Source organism: Argentina silus, assembly GCF_951799395.1.
Source record: "Argentina silus genome assembly, chromosome: 11".
Classification (NCBI taxonomy): Eukaryota; Metazoa; Chordata; class Actinopteri; order Argentiniformes; family Argentinidae; genus Argentina; species Argentina silus.
This window is the reverse complement of record NC_139665.1, coordinates 5,492,931-5,518,642: the sequence shown is the minus strand read 5'-3', so window position 1 is coordinate 5,518,642 and position 25,712 is coordinate 5,492,931. Positions and strand designations below refer to the sequence as shown.

Genomic DNA, 25,712 nt, shown 5'->3' with positions numbered 1-25,712 from the left:
CTTTTTGGGGCTTCAGTTAAGTACAATATAACATCCATGTGGGGAACAAGGTTCTTCAACCAGGCAAGAGTCATTTCAACACTAATTGTTACGACATCTTTATGTGTTTCTCATATCAATACTACAAATACACACACATTTAACTCACTATCTCCTCACAGTCAATTATACGACACAGTTTGAACAACATAGGCGATACGTTGTACAACATAGGCGATAGGTTCAACAAGGTAGGTGATAATCTGTTAATCTGTCAGAGAAATATCCGACAGGACATTTAAGAAATGTATTGTGGCCACAGTTATTACAGTTATTTGATTGGTCACTGAGTAAAAAAAAATCATTTTTTTGGTCAATCTGCACTGTTTCCATGGCACGGTCCAATCCAACTCAGCACATGCACTGTAGTTCCCCCTTTGCGTGTGTTGAGATCAGAGAAACTCACAACACCCCCGCAATCCCAGACTGCCCTGCTCTGATCAAAGGTACAGCGTGTTTATTCATACAGCCTGCAACTATGATAAAGGAGGTCCTGTTACAATTAGGGGAAGTTGTACTACTCTTTTTTCAGACTCTCGCAGATGTAATGGTCAGACATTGCGGACAAAAGAGCATGAGCCTGACCTCAGTTTGACATTAATGATAGCGTCTTGACCCCTGGCATTTTTCTCTAAGTGAGGAGCACCATATATGTATGTTAAGGAGGGGTGACGAAGCGAGCACAGAAAGAGATGCAGTGAGCTGACCTTCTTCCGCCACCACCACTCACACTGACTAGCCTAGCCCCCCCCCCCCCACCCCCCCTCTCCTCTTCCTGCTATCTGCAGGGGCCAATCTAAAGCTCTGCTATTATGATTCCTGTACTCGGTGTATTTGAGGCCGATTTAGAACATCAACACCATCAATCACACGGCAGAAGGGCCAACCAGCTGGCTGAACTGTGCTGTCCTGCGGGCCTATTTGTCATCCGGGGGACGTCCCCTTTGCATGTAACACTCCAGCTCACCCCCTCTCCCCTCTGCCTCACCCTCACTACAACCCCCCCCCCCCCCCCCCCGTCCTGCCGCCTTACCCCTCACCTCTACCCCCGCTACCCTTTGTCTCACCCTCACTACAACCCTCCCTCCTACCCTTACCCCTCACCTCTCCCCTCAGTCTCACCCCACAACCCTCTACTGTCCCAGCTGTATTCATACTGTCCCTGTGGAAGCAGATGATTGGACACTTAACAAAACATGGACCCTGATTACTCCTGCTCACTCTCTTTAAACCAGAGTGAATATCTAACACTGAGAGGGAGGCGCTGGTCTGCATTCTCTACAGTGGTTTGCACTTTTGCTGACAAAGTGTTTGCACCCAGGGCACTGGAAATGTTTCCCTTGGCTTTTTTTTTGGTTTGCTGATGGAGGTCATAATGCACAAAAACAAAATTAAGCCAGCAAATAAACAAACAAAAAAACACTTAACGGACAAACCATGAGCCATAGGTCTATAAAACATGGTCTAGATGTTGACGATGCTCATATAAACAACACAAATATTTGGGTTTATTTACGATTTACGCAATAATTCTCGAGTAGGGAGTTTATATGTCAATAAAAGTCACGGACATGGTCGATAAAGAGGTAAGCCTGTTGTAAACTGACAACACAGGAGCTTGGATGTTGTGTCTACCAAATTCCAAGTCACCAATTGTATCTAGCACTTTCAAAAAGGAGTTGGAGTTGTAAGTTAAATATTAATGTTTTTGCAGTATGTTATTGACACAACTACCCAGAGAGGAACCGTAGTGAAACAACCACCCAAAACAGCCACCCAAAACAGCCTTGCACTCAGAGAATAAAAGAAAACTAAATGTGTGATGTCATGGATGTCCCATCAATTTCCCCCTGACCCGTGTTCTGTGTGAGGGCTTCCTCCTCATCCTTCTGCACCCAGCTGACAGGGCCTGGGGGCAGGAATAAGGCCTTATTTGTACAAACACCCCAAATGAAAGTCTAGGCTTGTTCGCCACCCGTCAGCTCTACCTCGGAAACAAGTGCAGCTCAGTACTGGGAGTGTGTCTGGTGGACCAGGCTGGTCACGCTATCTCCAAGTCCCCAACACTGTCCCAGCCAGCGAGCCAGCCAGCTGCAGAGCTAGGCTATACAGTACAGATTGTGAGGGTCACCATGAGCCACTTTAAGGGGGGGATCAGGGCATGCCCCCCTGCCCTCATGTAGTGTGCCGTTACAGTGAGACAAATAATCTCCAGCCATACTAACTTATAGCACTCCTTGTGCAAGGTGTGTGGGAGAAACTATGAAAGTGATCAATGGAAATCCTCCACTTATGATTTCATAGGTAGTGTTTTTTTTGGCAAGCTATGACAGAAATGTTAAAACAAGCCAGAGAGCAATGTGCCTGTTTGAAATCACAGTTGACATTTTCATATTTTGAATGAAAATGATTTCAGTGAACCAGAGCCATTTCTAAAAGTGGTCTTTTTTTATTTCAATGGTCTCACGCAACTTTATTTGCCTGTTAATAATTTCTTACATCCAAGTCAAGAAATGAAAAGACAAAAAAAAAAAACGGTTTATTAGAACATGTTTCACAAAGCTCCAAAAAGCCAAAACAAACTGTTACCTGGCAGCCATACAGAACAAGGCAACCAGCTTTCATTCAGAGCCAGAATAGAGAAGCAGCTGCCAAGCTTACACTACATGAGAAAAATGAATGAAAATGTGTGCAAGAACAAAAATACACTGAGCTCCTCCAAATTGCATTCCATTCAGCTGATTCAACAACACGTTACAGAAAATGTCTGTGTATCTGCACATTTGATTGTTATCATTTTCCACAATTAAGATTTTGTCTTGAGTCTATGCGTTGCAAAATTCCCACAACCATTGGATTTCTGGCATCCAAAAACTCTTTTGTATGTTATGCATTCAAATATTTCATTCCTAAAAAATCATGTCATGTGGCCTGTGAGAGGGGCGGGTGGTGTGGTGGTGGGGGGGGGGGGGGTTGGGGTGGAGAAGAATTATAATAAGCATAAATTGGACCCCATGGCATTCTCATTTCTTTGATAAGTCTTAATGACAAATCACCACTTTCCCTTCCACCTCCTAATGTTTCATCTGCAGTCTGTCCAGGGTGCATGCTCTGCTCTGGCCTACTTAAACGCTTGTCATTGGTTGAGCCGTTTAAGCTTTGCCTTCAGCCATACTCTAGAAAATTATTCTTGGTTTCTTGCCCTGACTTCCACATACAAGTGGGGCTTGGTGCTCTTTTTGTGCTCAATTTGAGAACTCAGACAGACCTGTTTCCACAGTTTAGGTCTATGTGGGCTCTAGTGCTCCACAGATGTAGTGAGATTGGTTCAGTGTTTCTAATGGCTGAGCTCACAATCTGGCCGACATGATTAATCATAGCTGCTTAAGAGTTTCGACCTTCCCCTGGAGTCAGTGTCCGAGAGAACCTTCATGAAAGTTAAAGCTGTACGTTGGTTATATGAATCTGGAGCCCATTGGATTCTCTGCACTTCCCCTTAATTGAGGTAGTTTATGCACAATGGACTCTTTTTCGGTTTGGAACTTCTGAAATTGACAGACTCACAGTGCATCCTGATGCGAAACTCAATGAAGTAGAAGAAACAATTATCAAACAGTAATGACTTTGGCACTGGGGGAAGTTGCGTGTCTACTCTTGCATACCTTGTTTCTTTACCATCATTAACCACCCCAAATGCATATAATAGTCTTGTGAGGTGAATCTAAATCAAAAAGATAAACGGAAACAAATTTGACAAAACATTTACATATTGTTCACAAAATAAAAATAATTCTGGAATCTGTCCAATTCCTTTTTCTTTCTTTTTTTACGCTTGTTATTAGATTTTTACACAATTATATGCCAATCAGTAACTGAATTAGTATTAGCATGTGTTGCATTTATTTATTTATTTATTTATTTATGTATGTATGTATGTATTACTGTTCAATAAATATCTGCAGCCCCCATCGGACAACACTCAATACCAGGAGAAACTCTATGGCTCAACAAAGACACATTGGTGGCATAGAAACTGGGGAATGGTTAGTTGTTTTGATAAAATACTAATAATTACATGTGTGTAAATGACCCAGCCAAGCTGAACAAACAGAAGACCCCTGACCTCGGTGGAGAAGAGAGGGGATTGTACCAGGTGGTGGCTTCGCAACACACATACAAGGACTCACAATCTGACCAATGGGAAGACGATGCTCAAGCAAACCCAAACCCAGGTGACCACCAGCAGTCCCTGCACCCTGGTCTTAAGGGTCTAACTACTTAATAAGTGGCTGTTACAGGTTTCCTGGACATAGTCCAGACCTTCAGAGGCCCTCAGAGCTGCAGACCCACAAAAGCACAAGGAGAGGTTCATTTATCAATCAGACCAATCAGAGGTATTTCCGGGGTTAGGGACGGCCACATGTTCGGGATTACTGAATTCCATGCAAAGGCAAAACCACCTAAATACCAGGAAAGTTATCGAGTTATCGATTACACAAAAACAAATATTGAGAGTTGCATCGAGACGCTTAAAGACATCGAGGTATGATATGAATGCAAAATTCACCTCATAGCTGAAAGTGAGCAACACAAATATTTGAAATGTGTGACATCATCACATTAAAGTTGATGCCTGTTTGAAGGGTGGATTGGATAATTATCATTTCACAGTAATGCACAGCCAAGGTAAAAAGGAGAGCCGTCACCGTCAGGCATGTTGTGTCATTCGTCCTCGTTCCTCCGCTCAGATGACAGGTGAGGAGAGCTCAGGTATTAGAGCAGAGCAGCCCGTCATGCGCTCGGTGAACCCCGTGCTGAGGGACAGGCACTTTAGACTTTCCTACCGTAGCCAAATGAGAGAGGGCTTGACAGACTAGATGTGTCTTCCAAAAATGACTTAAAAGGCTTCCTTATCACATCTTCTCTCTTCGGTAACCACTATGAAAGGCCTTGATGTGTGAAAGAAATGATGGCAAGTAGATGAGGAGGGGGGAAACCATTTCAGAGTGTTGGGACACAGCTAGCTACAGGGTGGGAGAGCCAGGTAGCCAAGGCCTGTCTATAGACATGCAACACATGTCATCACAGACACAAAGGCCCATTGTGGTGGTGATCATGGGATACATCATCATACAAAAGATACACTTCAGGGCTGGATCAATGCAATCTCACTGAGTAGGGCGGAGTAAATGAGTATTATTTTCTGTTATCGCTTGACCTCTGTGGAGAGCAATAATGGAAAAATGATGTCAGAAATGTATTGATTTTACAGGAGAGTTCATGAAAATGAATGGAATGAATGAAATGAAATAATGAAATATTCATAATTGTGATATTGTGTCACACATACTGCTTCTCCTTTCTTTTTACAGCAGAGGATTTAATGCATTTCAATGCGAACATTAATATTTCCATACACACAACCATGTCTCTGCACAGAGGGAATCTCAAGCTAATCACTCTGTGCCAGCATGAATGTGTGCTGTGTTTAATGAGCACTTTCAAATGAGAGCGCTTTTCATAGAAGGGGACATCACCCCTGGTAAGAGTATGTAAGTGTTTTTCACATATAGTAGACTTGGTCACGGTCGTGACATAGTAGTATGGATGCAGAGGCAGTGCAATACATATATTAGCAAAGATTTGTCTGGTATAACTCAAATCAGGGTAGCACTATATCATGTAACATTGGGATAAATTGTATTTTGTCATTTGTTATAGACACCAGCATCATGTTAACTGCCAGTCACAAATGGTCATGTGAAATCATTGTTAATTTGAAAGTAGGTACTTGTACATATGGTATGTAGAAAAAGTTAAGAGCTAAATATGTGTTAATATTAATCTAATGTTAGATAAACACATTTGAAGTCCACGAGTGTAGTTGTATAAACTGTGAAACTCTACTGGGTATGCATGTAATTTATGTGCTGTCATTAAATTCTCATTTATTTAAACTTTTTGTTATGAATATCCAAACATAGCACGCAAATCATATGTCATTTTTGAGTGCAGGATGTACGTTTGCAGCATATGGTTGCTAACTAAATTCAGAATAAGATCCACCAATGGGAAGCCCCTGTGATAGAGGTGTCATTGTTCACCAGAGCAACGGTTATATATATGAAATGGGGTCCAGTACCTGTCCATTTTTGGAACTCGAGATAGACCCCCCATATTTCATTTCTGCCTCGCTGATAGCATTTATCAGCAGAGTCCTGATAAAAACAAAATATGCAACTTAAGCCCGAGCGCAGCTAAGCTGCCGAGGTGGACTGGATTACCTGGGGCTAGCTAGAACAGACATCAGATTGTATTGTCATAAAGGGCCATTAGCCTCTTGGCAAACTGTACCTCAAGCCTCAGATGACAGGCCTTTTCAAGACAGACAGGGAAAAAATATGAAATTTAAATTCTTAGTGACAGACAGTTCAATGAATGAGACATAAAGTTAGAGAATAAAACAACTGAAAAAAAAAGAATGCCACATTTTTCGTTCTGTTTAGATTCCCTATAGGAATACATTTCATTGGATTATTTAGGGTGCATATTTGATCAGGCTCTCCTGTTTTCCTTTGAAATAATTCAGTGGCCTTTCTGTTATGGAGAGGGTCACCATACAAAACACAATGCCCTGGATTTAGTGACCGGCTGGGATTAAGTTTAATGCAGAATCTTGACAGACATATCCTGGAAGCATATCAGTCCCCACAGATTTCCGAAGAGCAAAGCTGACATGTTTTTCTGGGATTTACCTTATTAATTGGAGAGTTAAATCCCCCTAATCTGTGGTGATCATTTACGTCTCCGGGCATTTTCTTAAGGTCATATAATCCGTTGCTCTCTTGCCTCATTTCTTTGGAGCTTCAAAAACACAAAAAAGAGAGATGAGATTAAACAGATTCATTCAACATTGCAACCGTCGAGTTCTTCATTCACGTTATCAAAAGAACAACTCCAAACAATAAAAAAAAGACTACAAAAATATTCAAGGGAGACAGAAGATCTTTACAGAAGCTTGCTTGTCATTTACATCCGCATGCTTAGTCTTGAGTCTATGGGACCACCATTTCTGGCAAGTAAAATGACAATGTATGTCGGCAATGTCTGAACGCTGGAGGGGATGGCCTGATGATCAGACAAAGGGCCCACAGGTAGGACAGGCAGGCTAGACAGCTTCATGTTCCTGTGTGTTGTCACTTTCTCTGGCAGGGAAGAGGTCTCGTCTGTCCCCTAATCTGAGAGGGGGATCTGTCAGATGGGAGCTGAAGGGGGTGGGGGGGGGGTAGTGATGACGGTTTAGAGCTACCCTACCCCTCCAACTCCCACCCCCCTCACCTCTCTATGTGTACCCTGAGGGCCATCCATATCGTGATCTGGGCCATGATAAACATCCAGGCTGTGAGACAGACTGCCAGACTGGCCGGGCCGGGCTGGGTTGGAGTCTCTCCCTCTCTCTGTGAGGAGTTAGTGGCCAGACGCGACGCGGAGCGAAGAAAGTCGAGGAGTCAGTCTGGGCAGCGCTGCTGTCTAACCCCCTCATCCCCCCATACCTCCCGCCCTGACCCGGGAGACTCCAGGCGCCACAGTGTAACTGCAGACTCAGGTATGCTGGGTAGACACTGCAGACACTTCCCAGGCTCCTGTACCTGAGACTCCTCCTCCTACTGTATTCTCTGAGCTGTGTGAGATGTTTCTGGAATACCCAGTTTTGTTTGGAATTCAATTCTCAGTTTTGTTTTCTGCTGTCCAGTTTGTTTTACACATTATCCCGTCATAATTGCATTACTTCCTCAAATGTGTAGTATAGCATTGTGCTCTCTCTCTCTCTCTCTCTCTCTCTCTCTCTCTCTCTCTCTCTCTCTCTCTCTCCGACTTCCTCTCAATGTTGTGGCATTGTCATGTGTAAAGGCTTAGGATGATTACAAAATAATTTGAAAATAGAATAAGTGAGCAAAGCCTAAGTTGAGGTTTTCACCGTCTGTCAACATATGACAGCTGCAAGGCAATTTTCATTGTGGTGCATGTGGTTTTGTGGTAGATGTGTCCTCTCATTTATCTAAACTACATACTAAGCTGTGGCTTCTGGTTCATTATTTAAACAGGCCACATGGATCAGAATGTGCATTTGTTCCTGAATGAAAAACTTTACCTTAATGTTTGTGTGTGTGTGTGTGTGTGTGTGTGTGTGTGTGTGTGTGTGTGTGTGTGTGTGTGTGTGTGTGTGTGTGTGTGTGAGACTGATTTGGCAATGCTTTCAATACATTGACATTTCCATTCAAGCTCAAACCACAATTTGACTGAACAGACATGGCCTTGTAGGCTATACCAAATTATACCAGCTACTGCAACAGGCAAATATGTTGACATTAAAAACATACCTGTCTCATAATACAGTGTTACATTTTATTTGGGGATTGTTATTCTACAATACCAAAAAAAAATACTTTTTTTATTTTATTTTGCTCTGTGATTTAGCTTTTTGTACAGCATTCAGATGATGGTGCAGAGCGCTCTACATGTGCGTGCTCTATTTTTAACCGCCACTATCCCATAAGTCCCTCGTCCCTCGTCCCACCACCATAGAGTTAGAGATAGAGCGCCGCACACAGGAACACTGGCAACAAACGTCAAGGCAGCAAACATGTCCGATAAGAAGCAGACTGTGGATCTGGGATTATTAGAGGAGGATGACGAATTTGAAGAATTCCCAGCCGAGGGTAAATTAACTGTAGTTTCGTTTATGCTTCTTGTTCAAACCATTTCTCATTGTTTTTACTCGTTTAGTGACTTTTCGGATTGAGCCCCACAGTGACTCAGCTAGCCTAGCTTGCTAAGTTAGCATGCTAACACGACACTCGTACTCATAGATAGGAAGAAGTGCTTAGCTATGTTAATGTTAGCAAGCTTGCTAAATGTGTTGAGTATGCACAGATGCCTCAACATTTTACAGCTGAAATGAGGGCATCTTCACATAGGACAGATAACGGCTATATTTGAGGCACAGGGACAAACTACCTAGCTAGAATAATCAGCTAATGTGTAAATAGTGCAGTAGATGTTGTTAGCTTGGTTTGCTAATGTTAGCATGGCGTGCTAACTTCAGTTAGTCCTGTGTTGATGTTTCCATTTTTTTCTAATTCTTGTTTCTGCCGGTTTCAGATTGGACCGGGCTGGATGAAGATGAGGATGCCCACGTGTGGGAAGACAACTGGGATGATGACAATGTAGAGGACGACTTTTCAAATCAACTCAGGTACATAGCTGATAAACCATTGAGCCATGTACTATATTTGTGACAGCACATTTGTCAGGTGACGTCCTTCCCTCATAGTCCATCTCAAATCAAGAAATGCATGTGATTATGTCAGTGTTGACTAGCTACAGAGGTCATGATTACTTTTTGAAAACATGATTTGAAGCTATACGTGAGGCTAGGCTGTAGTTCCATATGAGCAATTACTCAATAAAAGAGACAGTGCCCTTACTGACAGTTATAAACCTGGCCAGATATTACATTATTAGCAGAATTAGGGAAACGCTACAAACTTGTAAATTGAGAATATTGTTTTCATGGAGCGACACAGGGGGCTGGAGGGAATGTATGTGTCTGTCTGTCTGATGGGGGTTGTGCATAGTTGTTTCTTAAGACCATTGCATACACTGTTTTCTACACTAAGGCCTTGTTTAACAGATTTAATTTTCAGAAAAGTGAAGTGAGTGAGCAAAAAAAACCGGTATCGAGTGTAGGAATATCTAGCTTAGATGAATAAACATGAAAAGTATGAGAAATATTATGCGTCATTTCAGTCTGGTTATTAAATACGTTAACATTAATGAATTTGGGTTCCCTCGGCGAGCTCTTAAGTTGTTGCTGTTTTGGTTATGGAAGGATGAGACAGTTGTAATTATCTCATTATGCTATTTATTGGTCATATTTATCGAAATCAGAGTTAGGGCTATACTGGAAACATGATTTGAAATTACTGGGAAAATGACAGACATAAATACGCTGCTGTTTAAACATCAGCTATGCTTGACCTGAAACCCATAAAGCACTTTCAATTGTAGTGTAATGATGAAAAAACTTGCACTTCTGTCTTTCCTAAAATACAACACTGCCCCTTTAAGACCTCAGTCAGCCAGTGTGTCTATCTTGCATTGAACAGCACTTAAACACAGCTGTAAACTAGTTGAGCTACAATGCTGAAATCAGTAGTTTTTCGTTTTGTTAACCAGGTCTTGCCTTATGTACGTATCTGAACTAACTCTGAGATTCCTAACTTTGAATCCTCTCCCTTGCTCCGCTGTCACCTTTCACGTTTTAGCTGCTCGTCAAGCCCACGGCCCACACTCAACTAATAAGCGCCCAAATTTGTGGCTCATACCTGGCGAAAATATATCATTTAGGGTTAGAGGCCATATGCGACCTCCTACTTCACCCATGGTTTGGGCCAGCTTGGTCAGAACACGATGCATTATATATATTATATATATGTATATATATTGATCATATTCGTTTTTTTTCTTTTTGAAAAGGGTGAAGCAGGGTATCTGTTAAACAATGAATCAATTGTATATATATATATATGGCCTAATACAGTAAATGCTCAAGCAATCCATTATCAGTATCTTTATTTACATTGATGTTAATAATAATACATCTACTACTACTAATAATAATAATAATAATCTGTAGCGTATATTGACTGACAAGTCAGTTTTTACTTTAACGCCCTTCAGAAAATTATTCATCATTTGTTTTATTTAAACCTGTGATGGTGGCTATTAAGAAATGTGTAGACTCAAAACACAAGATATTATGTTAAAGGTTTCAGCATCGTACAAGTAATCATTATACATCCATGGCTGCTGGCATTAGGCACTTATTTTCAGTTGGATTTTATAATGGTTCTCTCAATCAATAGAGGAGGGTACTTGTGCTTCAACCATTGCTTGTAATCACCTCAATTGACTTGATCCTTTTCTCTCCCTGCAGAGCGGAGCTGGAAAAACATGGTTACAAGATGGAGACGTCGTAACCATCAACGCAGCCTGTTGGATTGGATATGGACTTTTATGTTTGAATATTGTAACGTCACACTTCTGATGGAGGCTGTTAACCTGATTCTTTTTTTGTAAGAAACCTTGACATGAGTAAAGTGTTTGAAAATTCCCCTTTGGTTGTTTTTATTGTTCAACCTACTGCATTGATTTCCATAATGTAAGACTCGGATAAGATATTAAAGATGCAACAGTGCCTTACTGTTTTGTTATTATTGTACATATAACTTGTGGAGCTATTGCTTTCAAAGAGATACATATTTTCCAATGTTTTGTTTCAGAATAAAGACCACTTTGGTCCACGGATTGGCTTTAACATTCATTTAAATACCACTTTTTGTTAGAGCCATTGATCTGAAATGTGGCTTTACTGCCAACCTTACACTTAACCTACATTTAATGGTCCACTAATTATTGCCCTGTGACACACTCAACATCCATTTTAATCCACCATATGAATGGTCTATGATGTTAGCAAGGAGTCAAGTGCTGCACACATTTTACATCATGATGCTCTGGGTTTTGAAAACGACCACACACTTTTCAGGTGGACATATTGCCACAGTAAACCTTATTTTGTCTGTGTTAAAGTGAGAGGGAGGGAGGGAGGGAGGAAAGGAAAGGAAAGGAGGAAGTGACATGAAGAGAGCAGGAGATGTGTAGAAGCTGTCTTTGCGTGGGTTTCTCAGAGCGTGTATGTGGACAATATGACACGCAGTGACAGCCAGAGTGAGCGAGTTCCTCTCTGCTGTATAACGGGCCCTTCCCTCTGAGCCCATGGGGTTGGTCTGAGTCTCTGAAGGAGAGATTATCCACTGCCGTGTTTGTCAGAGGCAGGGAGGTGGTCCCAGCATGGGGGCCCCCAGCCTGCCCTGCCTGGGCCTGCCCTACTCCTGTCCAGGCTCTGTTCTTCCGCTCTGCACAGCAGGGACCCCCGCACTGAATCGGAGGCCAATTTACCCAGCTACACTCTCCCGGCAAAATGATTTCTCTACATTTGTGGACTCTCAGTCCCAGGGTCTTAATGGGGTGAAATGGATGCCAGTAAGGCCTCCCCCGCAGCAGTGAAGCTTCCTCCCGCGTCCTCCTCTGCCTGTGTTTGGCACTGTTGCATTATCTTCCTTTTGCGGTGCTGATAACTTATGTAGAATTATTATTATTATTATTATTGTTTTTCTTTTTTTAAATCTAAACATACATACGTTAGTGTTTTTCACATTGTTTCTCTTTGGATTATGAAAGTGTTACAGCCACAGTAATTTCAATTAATGAACTATAATATTTGATTCAGATTAATATGATTTATTAATACTTAAATGACATTAGTGCAACTATCGTACCTTATTATAACCAAAATGCTGAGGACATTGTATAGTATAGCTTGGGATCATGTTTAAAAAGAGTAATGCTGCTCTTTGATGATATGCACATACAGAGTATGGCTTAAAAGTAAAAAAAATGATTAAAAAATTCATAAATATGACTTTTGAACATGCTGGGGTGATCTACATCTACAAAGATGATTACTCTCTGATGTGTGTGTAGTTGTACAGATGTGCAGTGTTAACAGAAGGTCTGCTGTATTCTCCAGAGAGTGAAGCTCTCTGTTCACCAGTGATTATCCCAAACACTCGTCTGCCCACAACAATCCAACAGCTCCCAAGTGCATAAAGCACATATTACACATGAATGATGATATTCTGACTGCTGTGTATTACAGTATATGTGTTTGACTTTAAGTTGATTTGGTGGACTGAAGTGTCTTTACAGGCCTCTGCGCCACTGAATAAATGTCTCTTATCAATTACTGCTGTTGAAGTTTGGGATTTTAAGTGTATTAAATGAAGGACATCAAAAATATACAGTATTTGATTGTCACATGAAGTTTAGAATGCAGGACCAACTGACTTCCACACACAAACAAATATACTCAAATCTGCCTACACCCTTGAAACTGAGTGCCCTGGGCCGGATCATTATTTTAATTGTTGGAAAGTCACCGGAGCGAGAGAATCGGTAAGAGAGAAAACGATAGAGAACCCACGGCCATTTTGTTTGTGCTGAGAGCGTAAGATTGGTCTCTTGTGTTTGACTTGAGAAGGGCCTCTGTGGCCCCCCTAAATATTCTGCCTCACAGACTGCCAGGCTTTTCACTTTCACTCTATCATCTACCCCTTTATCCCTCACTGTAATTGCTTTTATTTGCGTAAAGTTTTGACATTAATTTATGACCCACATGATTCACCTTGACATGGACAGTTGGCTCCACTTTGAACAACATTGAATGACTTATCAGCATAATACAAAAAAAAAAAAAATCACCAATTGGACCAATGTTAAATCAATAAACAATATCTAACCTTAATGGTTTCATTAATTCATTAATTCACAATTCATTAATTGTCCAAAGCATCGACATCTTTAAATGGCACGCCTGATTATACTTCATAAACGTACTTGTTTACTAAGAATATACAAGAAAAACATGTATATACACACATACAGTATAAGCACTTACTGAACATACAGGGATCTCTATAAATGACTATGAAGGTAATGTTTTGTAACATTTCATATAGAAGGAGACCTGTGGTTGTCCTTTTGTTCTCTAAACTAATAGCTGTGGGCGATGGATCCTCCTTCCCTCACAGACACTGGTGGGCACTGCGGCCGTTCCAGGGCTCTCTCGACTGCAGCAGGCCTCTCTACCACCGAGCCAAGACAGGGGGCTGTCGTGCAGGCAGGGAGTGTGCAGCTGCTACAATAATAGGCCTAATTGCACGTTTCTTTTGTGGAGCTGAAATTAGTGGCAGAGCACTGCTACAATACCCCCAAAACCTTGAGTAAAAAAAAAAAAAAGACTCACGAGGGCGACTCGTTCACCAGTGAGACCCATAAACGCCACCCACGGCCAAGCATCCCACACCTGCACGCTCGCCCCCGCAAAAGTAAACACAGATAATAAGGTGTAATTACTTTAGAAAATAATAATGAGGAGGGCTCCCCCGTGTGACAATGGCTCGCCTGTTTATTGTGGGACTGAAATAACCTCTGAGGACACTGGTGAGTGCCCTATCAAAAGACTGGGTGCCCCGCCGAGGACCCCATCAGACAGACATCAGTGTCTTAGAGGACCCTGTTTTTGTATGTCTTTCCTCTGCCCCCATCACTGCAATAGGGACTGACCGAGTTTCCAAGACCCAGATTCAGCCTAGTCCTGGACTAAAGAGTGAGGGTTAGGCTTAATCTGTGACACACTGATCTGAAAGACATGCATGTATGAAGATACTGTATGTTTAGCTTCATGTGTTCTACATGCAGTTCACCCCATCTGTTTCTCCATCACACACATCAAAGCTCAGTTAAAAAGGGATAGACTCATCATAGCACGCAAACATGACATTGGACAGTTCAGACAGTAGGATCACACTGCTGCCTCAGTGTCATTTAGGAACGGCCTGCCCTTAAACAGATTTGACGTGTTCTCACACAGAGAGAAAGCGAAGGGTATGTTTCTTTTTAACACCACCAGTGGTGGTTGAGTCACTATGAAAACACAGACTTTGGTTTAATGTCAGTCTGGATTATAGAGTTGCCTGCTGCAGCAGTGCAGTTTATGACATTCCTCTTCTCTTTGGTCTTGAAGGAATTTGAAGGGTATATGTACAGGGTAATGCATAATCTCACAAAGACATTGAAAAGGGTACTTTCACCCAAAAGTGAATGCAAAATGGAAATGCTTAATCCAGCATAAAACATGATTGAAACAGTGAAATACAGTATAAGCATGGTGTTGCTGATGGAACAACTGAACGTAGTCTTGAGAGCTTCCTAAAAGATTAAACAATAAAAGAGCAATAAAATCTGAATACCTTTATTCTTATATTACTATATTCTTACCATGTTCTTATGGTAAAAGACTGTCACATGTCAGCCTGTAATTATCACAAGACCAAGCATTGATTTAGAATCTGATGTGGGCCATATGTCCCTTTGCTTGCTCCTTAATTCTGCATAACACAAACTGACATTTACGTGTGTGAAATATTTTACAAATATGTTATACAGTATGAGTATACCGGATTGCTGCAGTGACAATCTAACGTGAATGATGTATGTAACTTTAATTTTAGAGGATCAGTTTAGGTTACAAAACAACATGTACTGTACAACATGTCTTTATTTACAAAGGGGGCATTATGTGAAGCTAAGTGAGCTAATAAACAGTGTTTTGGTGAGAATTATTTTCATGCTATCGTTAAACCCACAATGTGCAATACTGTGGGTCTGAATGGCTTTCTGAAGATGCCAGTGTTTCTATGTGACGTCCTCAATAATCACCCTACTGAGACTCCATCCGCCATCCACATGTACACCGATACCCAGCAATTAGGGTTTGTTTTCTATTTTCATCCCTCTTTTTCCATCATATTTGTAAGCATGTGCACCATATCAAGCCATTCTACTGCACTTAATAGCATTGGACAGTGAAGGAAGAAAAATGAACAGAACAATTTAGACACAGAGAGGCTTTAGAAGAGCAATTAGGCACTCCTGACGTTATCATCACTGGTTATCAGCGCATGAGTGAGCCCAGTGATTGATTAATTACAATTATCATACCGATAATTGGAATTAATCAATCATTTGGCTCACTCATGCGCTCCCACATACACTGTAAATGTGAACTAGATCATCAGTGGCCTTCAAGAAGTGTGGTATTACATTTTTACCATTGTGACAGCAATATCATATTAAGGAAATATAGTGTGCAGTCCAGTGCCATGAGTATCGTAACACTAATACCCTGGCCCTGTGAATTACTATTGATTACACATGAACTAACAAATGATAACATCCAAATACATGAAATTGAACACAACACGTTCAAACTGCTTATGACAAGATATACCGTTATAAAGCTACCAGTGTAAAAAACTATTTCAAATAGCAAAAAAGGTTGACACCCTTTCCAAGAATCATATAGATCTTTGTCAGCACATACTGGTTGCAGACTTGACCAATTCCCTATGGTCAGTCTCAAAACAGTTGCATATGTACTGAGGGGGAGCACACTGACAGAAAAACACATAAAACAGGACAACAACAGACAAACACAGGCACATAATGAGGAGCGGTATTGGGTTTGAGAGCCTGGGAGGCCTGGAGCCGCCACAGTCAATGGTACTTGGTTCCAACAAGGAAACAATTAATCATGTGTGAGCGGCTGTCTGCTCGCAAGACAACAACAACGCTCTCTCTCCCCCTGAGGCAGGACAGACATCCAGCAGACTACACAGGCATGCGGTCCCTCACCCACCCGGACGCATGCATGCACACACGCACGAGAAATCCAGAGGTCCATTATTGCATTCAAGATGTGGATGTAGTAGATCTTATGTTCATTTAATATTTTTCCATATATTCCAATTACTTGTCTGTAGTTGTATTGCACATGCACTGATATGGAGAGAGTACTGATAAGCCTAATAAAATTAGAATGCATGTGGTATTGTTACACCACACACACGCACACACGCACACACACACACACACACACACACACACACACACACACACACACACACACACACACACACACACACACACACACACACACAGGTGCTTCGTGCCAAGTCAGGTCTATCAGACAAATGACATCACCTCAGCACTGATGTCTTAGTAATGGCCATGATAGCCTCGGACACCCAGGCTTCCACGAGATTTGTAAGGACGGCAGTGATGATGTTCAGGAGAGCTGCACTGTGCTTGCTCACTTTGAGTCTTAAACTGATCATAATCACATACCATGTAATTTATAATTCAGTAGATTGATGAATATTATTGCCCCGGCATTCTCTGTGCACTCTCAACTGTGGGCTTACTCATTACTACATCGATCTGAAGAGAGGGTTTTTGAAAATGTTCAAGCATTTTTTTTTTGATGATGATGGACAAACCCTGAATTGACAAGCTTTTTCATTTCACTGAGGGAAGTTTAGTCGCCCTTAATTTAACTATTTGTCTTCCGAGTGGCAAAGTGGTTTAGGAATGAGCTAAAGCAGGCAAGGTTTACTGAAATTAAATAGGAAATTTGTCGTTTATTCCTTAGTGCTGTGCCTGTCTGGGATTGAGGGGGGGTTGAGGGGGGGTGGGGGGGGGGGGGTGGTGGGGGGGGGGGGGGATTTCAGTGAAAAAAATGTAAACGCAAACCCAAGCAAACAAAGACCTGGTGTGTGTTTCAGGATGGGGTGTCTGGCTGGCATCACGCAAGCTTGGCCAATTTGGAGTGACACAGGTTACTCCAGGGGTCTACTCCGAAACACCGCCACAGTCTGCTGGGAAAAAGGAGCTTTGAATCCCTGGCTGAAAGAGGGAGATAATGTATGGGTATTCCCCTCTTTCTGGATTTGTGTTTTTTGAAGAAGAGTTCTGTCTTGCAGTTCTGTCTTAGTATAAGGATAAGGTACAAATAACAAATAGGAAGCTAGGATCTGTAATCTGTAGGATTATGTAGCTGAGTAGGATATGACATCTTTTTAGATCACCTCTGATGGAAATGGAAATATTTTAAAACAATGATGATTGCATATCAAATTGTTTGTGCATCAATATCTCATTTCCTTGCAGTAATCCTTAAATTCTAAACTAAGCCCCTTGAAACAGACACACACACACACACACATACACACACACACACACACACACACACCCACCCACCCACCCACCAACCCATCCACGCACGCCCGCCCGCCCGCCCACCTGCCCGGGCGCACACTTACACACACACACACACACACACACACACACACACACACACACACACACACACACACACACACACACACACACACACACCTCACACACACACACAGACACACAGACACACACAGACACCCCCCCCCCTTTCCTTCTCTCTCCTCCTCTCTCTTTCCCCTCTGCCACTCTCCCCCCCGTCTCTCTGACCAGAATGCCTGGACCCTGTGTTTGTGGGCAGCATCTGGGTTCATTTATCCTGGCCTAGGAGGGGACCCTTCGCCCTCTCGGGTTGCAGGCTTGAGTGTGAGCCCTTGTTTTTTTGGAGGGGCTCAAGCCTGCTGCCCGCCTGGACCTTCTCAACCCGCCCCGGAGCATCCGCCCATCCCTCCAGAGGGCCAATTTCAGCCCATCCCAGATGCCCCTGAACATGTTTACTGTAGCTCCTCATTTGAACTGAGAGATGTTAAACAGATTCATCCAGAAGCCGCCAGCCTCATTGAGGTTTTGAGGAGAGGGAGTGAGTGGATGGGGGTGGGGGTGGGGGTGGAGGAGGGGAAGTGTGTGTGTGTGTGTGTGTGTGTTTCTGTGTGTCTGTGTGAGTGTGTGTGTGTGTGTGTGTGTGTGTATGTGTGTGTATGTGTGTGTGTGTGTGTGTGTGTGTGTGTGTGTGTGTGTGTGTGTGTGTGTGTGTGTGTGTGAGAGATGTGAAAGTGAGATGGAGTGATGAGGAAAATGGAGACAAAATAATAAGAAATATCATAATGTGAAAATAAAAACAACGATGGTCAAGTCACATCGTCACCTGCAAGGGCCCAGGTAATTCATTTTGAGGTCAGGACTTTGCAGATAACTCCTATGAGCCAGACTACTGTGGAAATGTTCCTGAACCACTCGATGACTAACGTCAGAGCTATTTAACACTTTGCAAGTTTGAATGGAACCAGAGTGAGTTTGACTGCTCAACTAAGTTGTTGGGATGTTATTCAAACATAGAGTTATTTCAGCGTAAACAAAGAGAGCTTGTCATGACTTATTACAAATATGGTGTTTACACCGGTGCCACTTTCGTGCAGCAGACGTTAAATATGATCGGCCTCTATATTGTGTTTGACAGCCCCTTTGTTTAGAGATATAGAGATATAGAGATATAGAGATATATAGAGATATAGAGACATATGAAGAGATATGCTGTTGGACAGGAGGCAGAAAGAGTATAAACATATAAAAGTAATTGATATATAATATATATATATATATATATATATATATGTGTGTAAGAACATGTGTAAGAACATATGTAAGAACATATGTATACAACATATTGTGTACGTTTCAAAAGTGCAAATGGTTTGTAATGGCTATTTTCCCGATATTCTTGTTTTTAATGCAAAACAGATTTGTCCCAGTCCCCCCAACACTATCTGGACAGCCTGTCTGCAATGTGGTTTGGTGTTACTCCTTAGTTATATAAAGCCCTTTTTGGCAAGCTGTTGGCTTGCATGGTTTGTTGTTGCACAATGAGAGCCTAGCTGTTTGCAGCCACTTGACATTTGCTTTGCAAGTCACATACCTAACACAACTGGATACAATTTGGCTTTGCCTTCAAAACTATGTGTAGACCTGCCTTAGAATGTAATCTGTTCATGAATATTCTCCATTACTGTAAGGATTCATGTATACATTATAAGCTCTGGTTTTTTACTCAAATCTATTTCTTGAAAATATACTGTAAGTTATTCACATAATTATTATTGCCAGTATGAACATTTCCTGTAGATTATTTTCAAGAGGTCGAGCATAAAGAGAACAGTTGTATAACCTTGCTAATACAACATGGCAAAGCCACTGATAATGATGAGCCTTTCCCTTACCTACCCATACCCATCTGAATCTCATTTTCATATCATGCATTCCGTTGGATTTCACTGGACAATTCCTCCTGAAGTCCTCCCGAAGTCACATTCTACAACAACAAAAAAGTCACGAAAAAAAAAAGAGAATAAAACCTCGGTCCACTTTAAAAAATAAAGTAGTAAGAGTGACTGACAGCTGACAGCAATAAAGGTAAGACCAAACTGGCCATTTACAGCGGTCGGCTATTTGAGAGGGGACTATTAGCCTGTCAGCATTTCAAACGAAGACACAACTTTTCGAGAACACATCCTCTCGTCTCTGTTACTTTTAATAGAAAGTCTTTAACCTCTCTGACCCCCCGGGTCCCCAGTTATTGGCCGTTAATAGAGACTCTCTGGTCAAAACGGAGCCCCAAAGTGCTCTAATCATTTGTTTATAACATTGGTCTATTTCTGAAACACTGTTGTTTAGATGGTTAAAAATAGGGTCTTTTATTTTAAGATGGTCGTTCCGTCAGTCATCGCTCACTCCGTCAGGACGTATGGGTCCTTAGGGACGGAGAGGCGACCCGAGGCCAGAGGGGTTCAGAGGTTCCAGGGTTTAGCCCTATTACTCAATCACTCAGGGAGGTGTACTGCATGAGCGGTGGGCTGTTTCAATTGTGATTTGTCAAGCAATTCTGCTCCTAAAATGGTATCGGATCAGGAGCATACTGTTAACCATGAAAATAGGTCAACAGGGTTATTTTCTTAGATTTGGCTACGAAAAGAGCTCCTCATTTCAATTCATTACAATTAGTTGATGAATAAGATGTTTTAAAAGGAACACAAAGTGGATATGCATAGCAGCAAAGTGTGATGGCCCCCAAATGCGGCAGCTCATGAATAAACAATCCTCTCCTTTGGCTACCTGCTGTAAATGCCACAAATAATAGAGTATAGACAGTGATGGATAACATGTCAAAGGACCAAATCATTAATGTTCTCAAATGTTGTCATATGACAAATGAAATATCGGTTAGAAAGATTGCATCAGCTCATAAAACATTACTTACAGCCATGTTTTCAATAAACGATAGACTCTGTGCCATCAATATTTGGTAGGATGTAGGATATGCCCTGGTGAAGGCCATTTTGTAAGGAGAAGAAGGCCTGCTGGGAAAAATACAGTGGTTCATGCTGAGGCACCGGGAAACTGAGAAGCCACCGGCAAAAAGCTATGAATTATTTTGAGCGCAAAATGCATTTTCTTTGAAGACCACCTGTCATTAGAGCCCTTTTGCTCCCTTTTAAATTGTTTTTATGCTGTGAGTAATGTTAACCTTTGCTTTTGTAGTCATGAAATTCTTTCTTTTTTTCCCCCTGGCAGAAAGCATAGACACGCTAGAATGGTTGGAAACAAAGGAGAGGAACCATTTACGATCGGGAACTGGAGGTGTGAGGAACCTTGAGTGCTCTTTCATAAATCCTTTTTGTGCCTTAGATCTCTAGAGACACAGTACAGTATATGACTGATGTTGAAAATAATTGAAGAAGATCTACAGGTAGCTGCTCACTGGAGAAATCCAGAGGCCCATTATTACATTCAAGATGTGGATGTAGTAGATCCTATGTATCCTATGTACAGTATGCAGATTTTATGTTTTTCCAGTACTTGTCTGTAATTATATTGGACATGCACTGATATGGAGAGAGTACTGATAAGCCTAATAAAATTAGATTACATGTGGTATCATTACACCACCCACGAGCGCCCACGCACGCACGCACGCACGCACACACACACACACACACACACACGCACACACACACACACACACGCACACACACACACACACACACACACACACGATGCAAGTACATGGATTTGTCTAACAGGAATGTTACATGATAACCATCACATGCACGCCGCTGACCGATTGACCGCTCCACACCACGTGGACACTTGAGCCTCTTTTATCTCCTCTCACTGCACTGCGCGTGATCTCCATGGGAACGTCGTCACACACAAGGAAGTGATCAGGCTTGGTTGACAGTAAGCTTGCTAAGCATGGCTGCAAAGGTAAGCTTACTTTTTCAGAAGAATTCACATTTTTAATGCGAGGACACACATCCGTACATGTCTGTCTGGAAAACAGAAAATCACATCTCTGGACGCGCAGACAACATTGTCATAGAGATACACTCATACACTCATCCCTCATCCATTCAAGTAGCTGGCTATGGCTAGCTAGCTTTTAGTTAGCCTGCTAAGAGGATGTTGGAGGTTAACTTTGACCACCATGGCAATGACATTAGGGCTTTACAGTAGCTTGGTGGACGGGGCTACTTGCAGAAGTCAAAGTGGCAAAGAGACGTATCGTATCCCTGTGATGCAACATGCAGCAACCAGACATCAGATCAACCTGTCATTGAAACAGGTTTTCTGTCTGTCACTCTTCCCACATCCCTTGCAGCCTGCTGATTAGCATGTATTTGCCTGGGGAGCCGGCTACAGGCTTTGGTAACCTTGATTAGCATCATGCTACAGTACAGTACATCTCCCTCACATACAGTTAAGTCTGCGCGCGAATGTGGAGAACCCTGTATTATGCTGCAATTTCACGTGAACTCTGTCTGAGCATAGTTGCATAGACTCTAGGTTACATTCAGTTGCCCCTATACCTGTGTACAATTAGAATACATGTACAGTATAATACATGTACATGTTGTTTCATAGGCCTAGCCATTAGGTAATCCAATTAGGTAACTCCATATGTAATTACAAATAAATTATGAATGTGCTATGTTACAGCATACGAATACAATGTTGTTACTAGTGGAAATTAGGCCTACAGAGTTAGCCTACTACTACACAGGTGCATAGGGGCAACTTAATGTAAAGTGTGACTCATGTTTTGAATGCAGCAAGTGTTTTTGCCCCCAGTGAACAAGTGTTAATCCTCTGTTGTTACTGACAGTTCAGTGTAATGAAATAAAGCACTCATACATTATTAGGCCTCGTACAGCTACTGTCAAAAGCACATTGATTGATGTCATGGTCAGATCATAGTAAGTCATCAGTAGTATTGCAAAAGGGGTGAAAACGGTTTGATGTTTCATTTTCCCATAGATGTATGATTATGGATCATATTGATACAATTATGGATAAGATTGGATTATCAGTGGTATTTATTTATTTATTTAAAATATGTTTTTAGGGCATTTCTGCTTTATTGGGATAGAGACAGTAGAGATTGACAGGAAGGATGGGAGAGAGAGGAGGGATGACATGCAAGATAGGTCGAGGGTCGGAATCGAACCAGGAACCTTGCGGTTACGTGGTGAGCGCATTAGTGTGGTTACGCCACTCAGCGCCCCTATGAGTGGTATTTTTAAGCACCATATCAATGAGCACCATATTCTGATGGGAGTTAGGTTATTGATTATATTGTGATAACAAGTCTTTAACATTATTTCCTTCTCCAGATAGTTTCGCCAAGGAGGGCTGACCCTACTGAGCTGAAAGCTATTTTCTTAAAGGTGAGTTGTGTAAAAAATGTTGCCCACACCAACATTTCCGTAGTAGCCTACACAAATCTTTTTTCTCTATTGCCTGGTTTGTGCATTACTATTTCTTCCATTTCATTAGTCAACACTTTGCTGAATAAAGCAGAATAAAGCAGATTTTGTGATGTGATGAATCTGGTTCAATTAATAAGTAAAGTAGAAGAAGTAAGCTACACTCATTTCCTCATTAACAAGATGATTCAAGGCTTATTTTCAAGGCCTGAAAACAGTGTCTTCCTCAAACAATATGCCGAGATTGTCTTTTAACACTCAGTGATGACTATGTTTGGGTTTGCTGTTGCAGTATGCCAGTGTCCAGAAGCACGATGAGCACTTCATGTCTCCTGAGGACTTTGTGGCCCGGTTCCTCCACGCACACACAGACATCAGGCTGTCTGACGAGGCCACAGGACTGCTGGCTGGGGTGGTGGACCAGACAAAAGATGGGTGGGTAGAGGTGGAACAAAGTTGCTCCTAGCCTACATACTGATCTATGGTCAGATTGGTGTTACTGTGTTCAGTTTGGAGAGGGTGAGCTCATCCTTTTTGTCTGTGCCCCCGATGGTAACTGTTATCCAGAACAGGTGAGCAAACAGTGAGCTTGATTAATGTTGATGTTACTAATGCTTATTGGGTTGGCCAAGTTATTTTCACGCCCTTATGTAGGTGCCCTGATTTCTTATTGGTGTGGGATCACTCATTGTGGAGAGAAAGAGGATCTAAGAGGAGATCCAGCTTGTATGACTGCCCCTCACTCTGCAATGTGTCTGCACTCCTGACCGTTCCAGCCAATCAGGCCAGCTCTCTGCGAGGAGGCGTAGAAAGAGAGTGTTTTTTTCCTTCCCTCAGCTACTGAGCATGATGGGAGGGGGCTGGGCCACTCGCCGACACACCTATGTCACACACACACACACACACACACACACACACACACACACACACACACACACACACACACACACACACACACACAAACAAACAAACAAAGCAGGTGGGAGAAGCAATCTTTTCCCTTTTGCCTGTTTGTTGGTAAAATGTCTGATGCTTTTTCATTAACTTTGTTTTGGATAATGAAGTTTGTAAAGTGACTGAACAAAGACAGTTTTTTTTTTTGCCTAGATAGCGCCAGTCACGTTGAAAATCGCCAGCTCTCCAGTTTAGCCCTACTGCTAGAGAAACCTGTTTTCTCCAGACTTGCCTACTTCAGCTTTAGGCCATGAAAGATTTTCCCTGTTGGTAATTAGTGTGGTAGCAATTGATTGTTTAAAGCATCATTGATTTCACATGTTGAAGTTCTTTATTCCTCATAAATTACTAACAAAGCTGTAGGCCTGAGCACGTGTCCAGTCTATCTAGATAGTTCTGATCCTGTGTACCCTCTTTCTTGGCCTGAATAATCAAAAATCCCCCTTTTTTCTGTAAAACACATATTGAGCTTATTTATTTCAATTATATATATATACAGAGTATATATATATATTAAAAAAAAGATAATCCCACAGCTTCAAATCCTCAAAGCCCCTTTTCAGGTGTTTTCCCTTCTTTCAGTTTCCCCCCCCCTAATTCATCTACCCACCCCTATATTTTACATTAATATGTATGTTTTTAATGATACATAATGATGGGCAATGAAATGTTAGGGTAAGTCAAAAAGAAAAACACGTTGCCACGGCAACCACCTGGGCTCCAGCAAAGAGCAGAGAGTGCATGCGGTCATGTTGCACGCCGCTTTAAACGGGGGGAGGGGGGTGGGGTGGAGAGAGGGGGGTGGGGTGGAGAGAGGGGGGTGGGGTGGAGAGAGGCACACATGCACTGTAATTGCCTGTGCCATTCAGAAGCACTCCCACTGCATTGTGTGGCTTTGGAGGTGGATAAATGGCGGCCGCGGCATTGCTACTATTAAGGGCTAAATCTATTAGGAACCCTGGCTTGGGTTCTGTATCTAAACCTCATTTGGTTTGGTGGGAGAGGGGGGTTGGGGCTGGGGGGGGGGGGTGGTTTAAGTGACTGAGGGGAACAAAAATGTCTGGTTTGATCACCACCTCCAGAAATCAGAGACCTTTGTTTGACTGCATCCATTTGTTTATAGTTGAGATTATTGGCTGCTCATGATGTACTCTTTTGGTTCTGTGAGTGATTTCCTATTTACCTGTGAACCCTAAAGAAGATGTATGATTTGACTAGACAATGAGAAGGATGATTATGCCTCGTGAGCAGAACAGACAATGGATGCGTTTGTCAACATTGCCCTTTTTTTGTTTGTCAAAAACAGGAATGCATTGTTTTTCAAGCGCTGACAAGAACCTGTTGAGTGAGCTTCCTGAAAGAAAGAAAGAAAGAAAGTAAAAAAAACAAGACACTTAAAAATCTGTATTTTGATAGCAGACTCACTTTAGTTCAAATTAGATTAAATCAAAGGGTTTTTAGGTGATGTGTGCCTGGTATATT

At 42.0% G+C, this 25,712-nt stretch overlaps 2 protein-coding genes across 2 annotated transcripts in view; both read left to right on the top strand.

Annotated features, from left to right (window-relative positions):
• The window catches only part of sem1 (SEM1 26S proteasome subunit), a 48,550-nt gene extending 37,251 nt beyond the window's left edge, over positions 1-11,299 (top strand). The window contains exons 2-4 of the mRNA XM_083680302.1: positions 8,675-8,759; positions 9,202-9,295; positions 11,039-11,299. Of these exons, the coding sequence (XP_083536428.1) occupies positions 8,684-8,759; positions 9,202-9,295; positions 11,039-11,081 (213 nt within the window). The 5' untranslated portion in view covers positions 8,675-8,683 and the 3' untranslated portion in view covers positions 11,082-11,299. The remainder of the gene's footprint in view (positions 1-8,674; positions 8,760-9,201; positions 9,296-11,038) is intronic.
• A 10,431-nt stretch (positions 11,300-21,730) lies between these two features.
• Positions 21,731-25,712, top strand: part of slc25a13 (solute carrier family 25 member 13) — a 37,135-nt gene continuing 33,153 nt past the window's right edge. Inside the window, exons 1-3 of the mRNA XM_083680461.1 lie at positions 21,731-21,777; positions 23,184-23,237; positions 23,569-23,711. Coding sequence (XP_083536587.1) covers positions 21,766-21,777; positions 23,184-23,237; positions 23,569-23,711 — 209 coding nt within the window. The 5' untranslated portion in view covers positions 21,731-21,765. The remainder of the gene's footprint in view (positions 21,778-23,183; positions 23,238-23,568; positions 23,712-25,712) is intronic.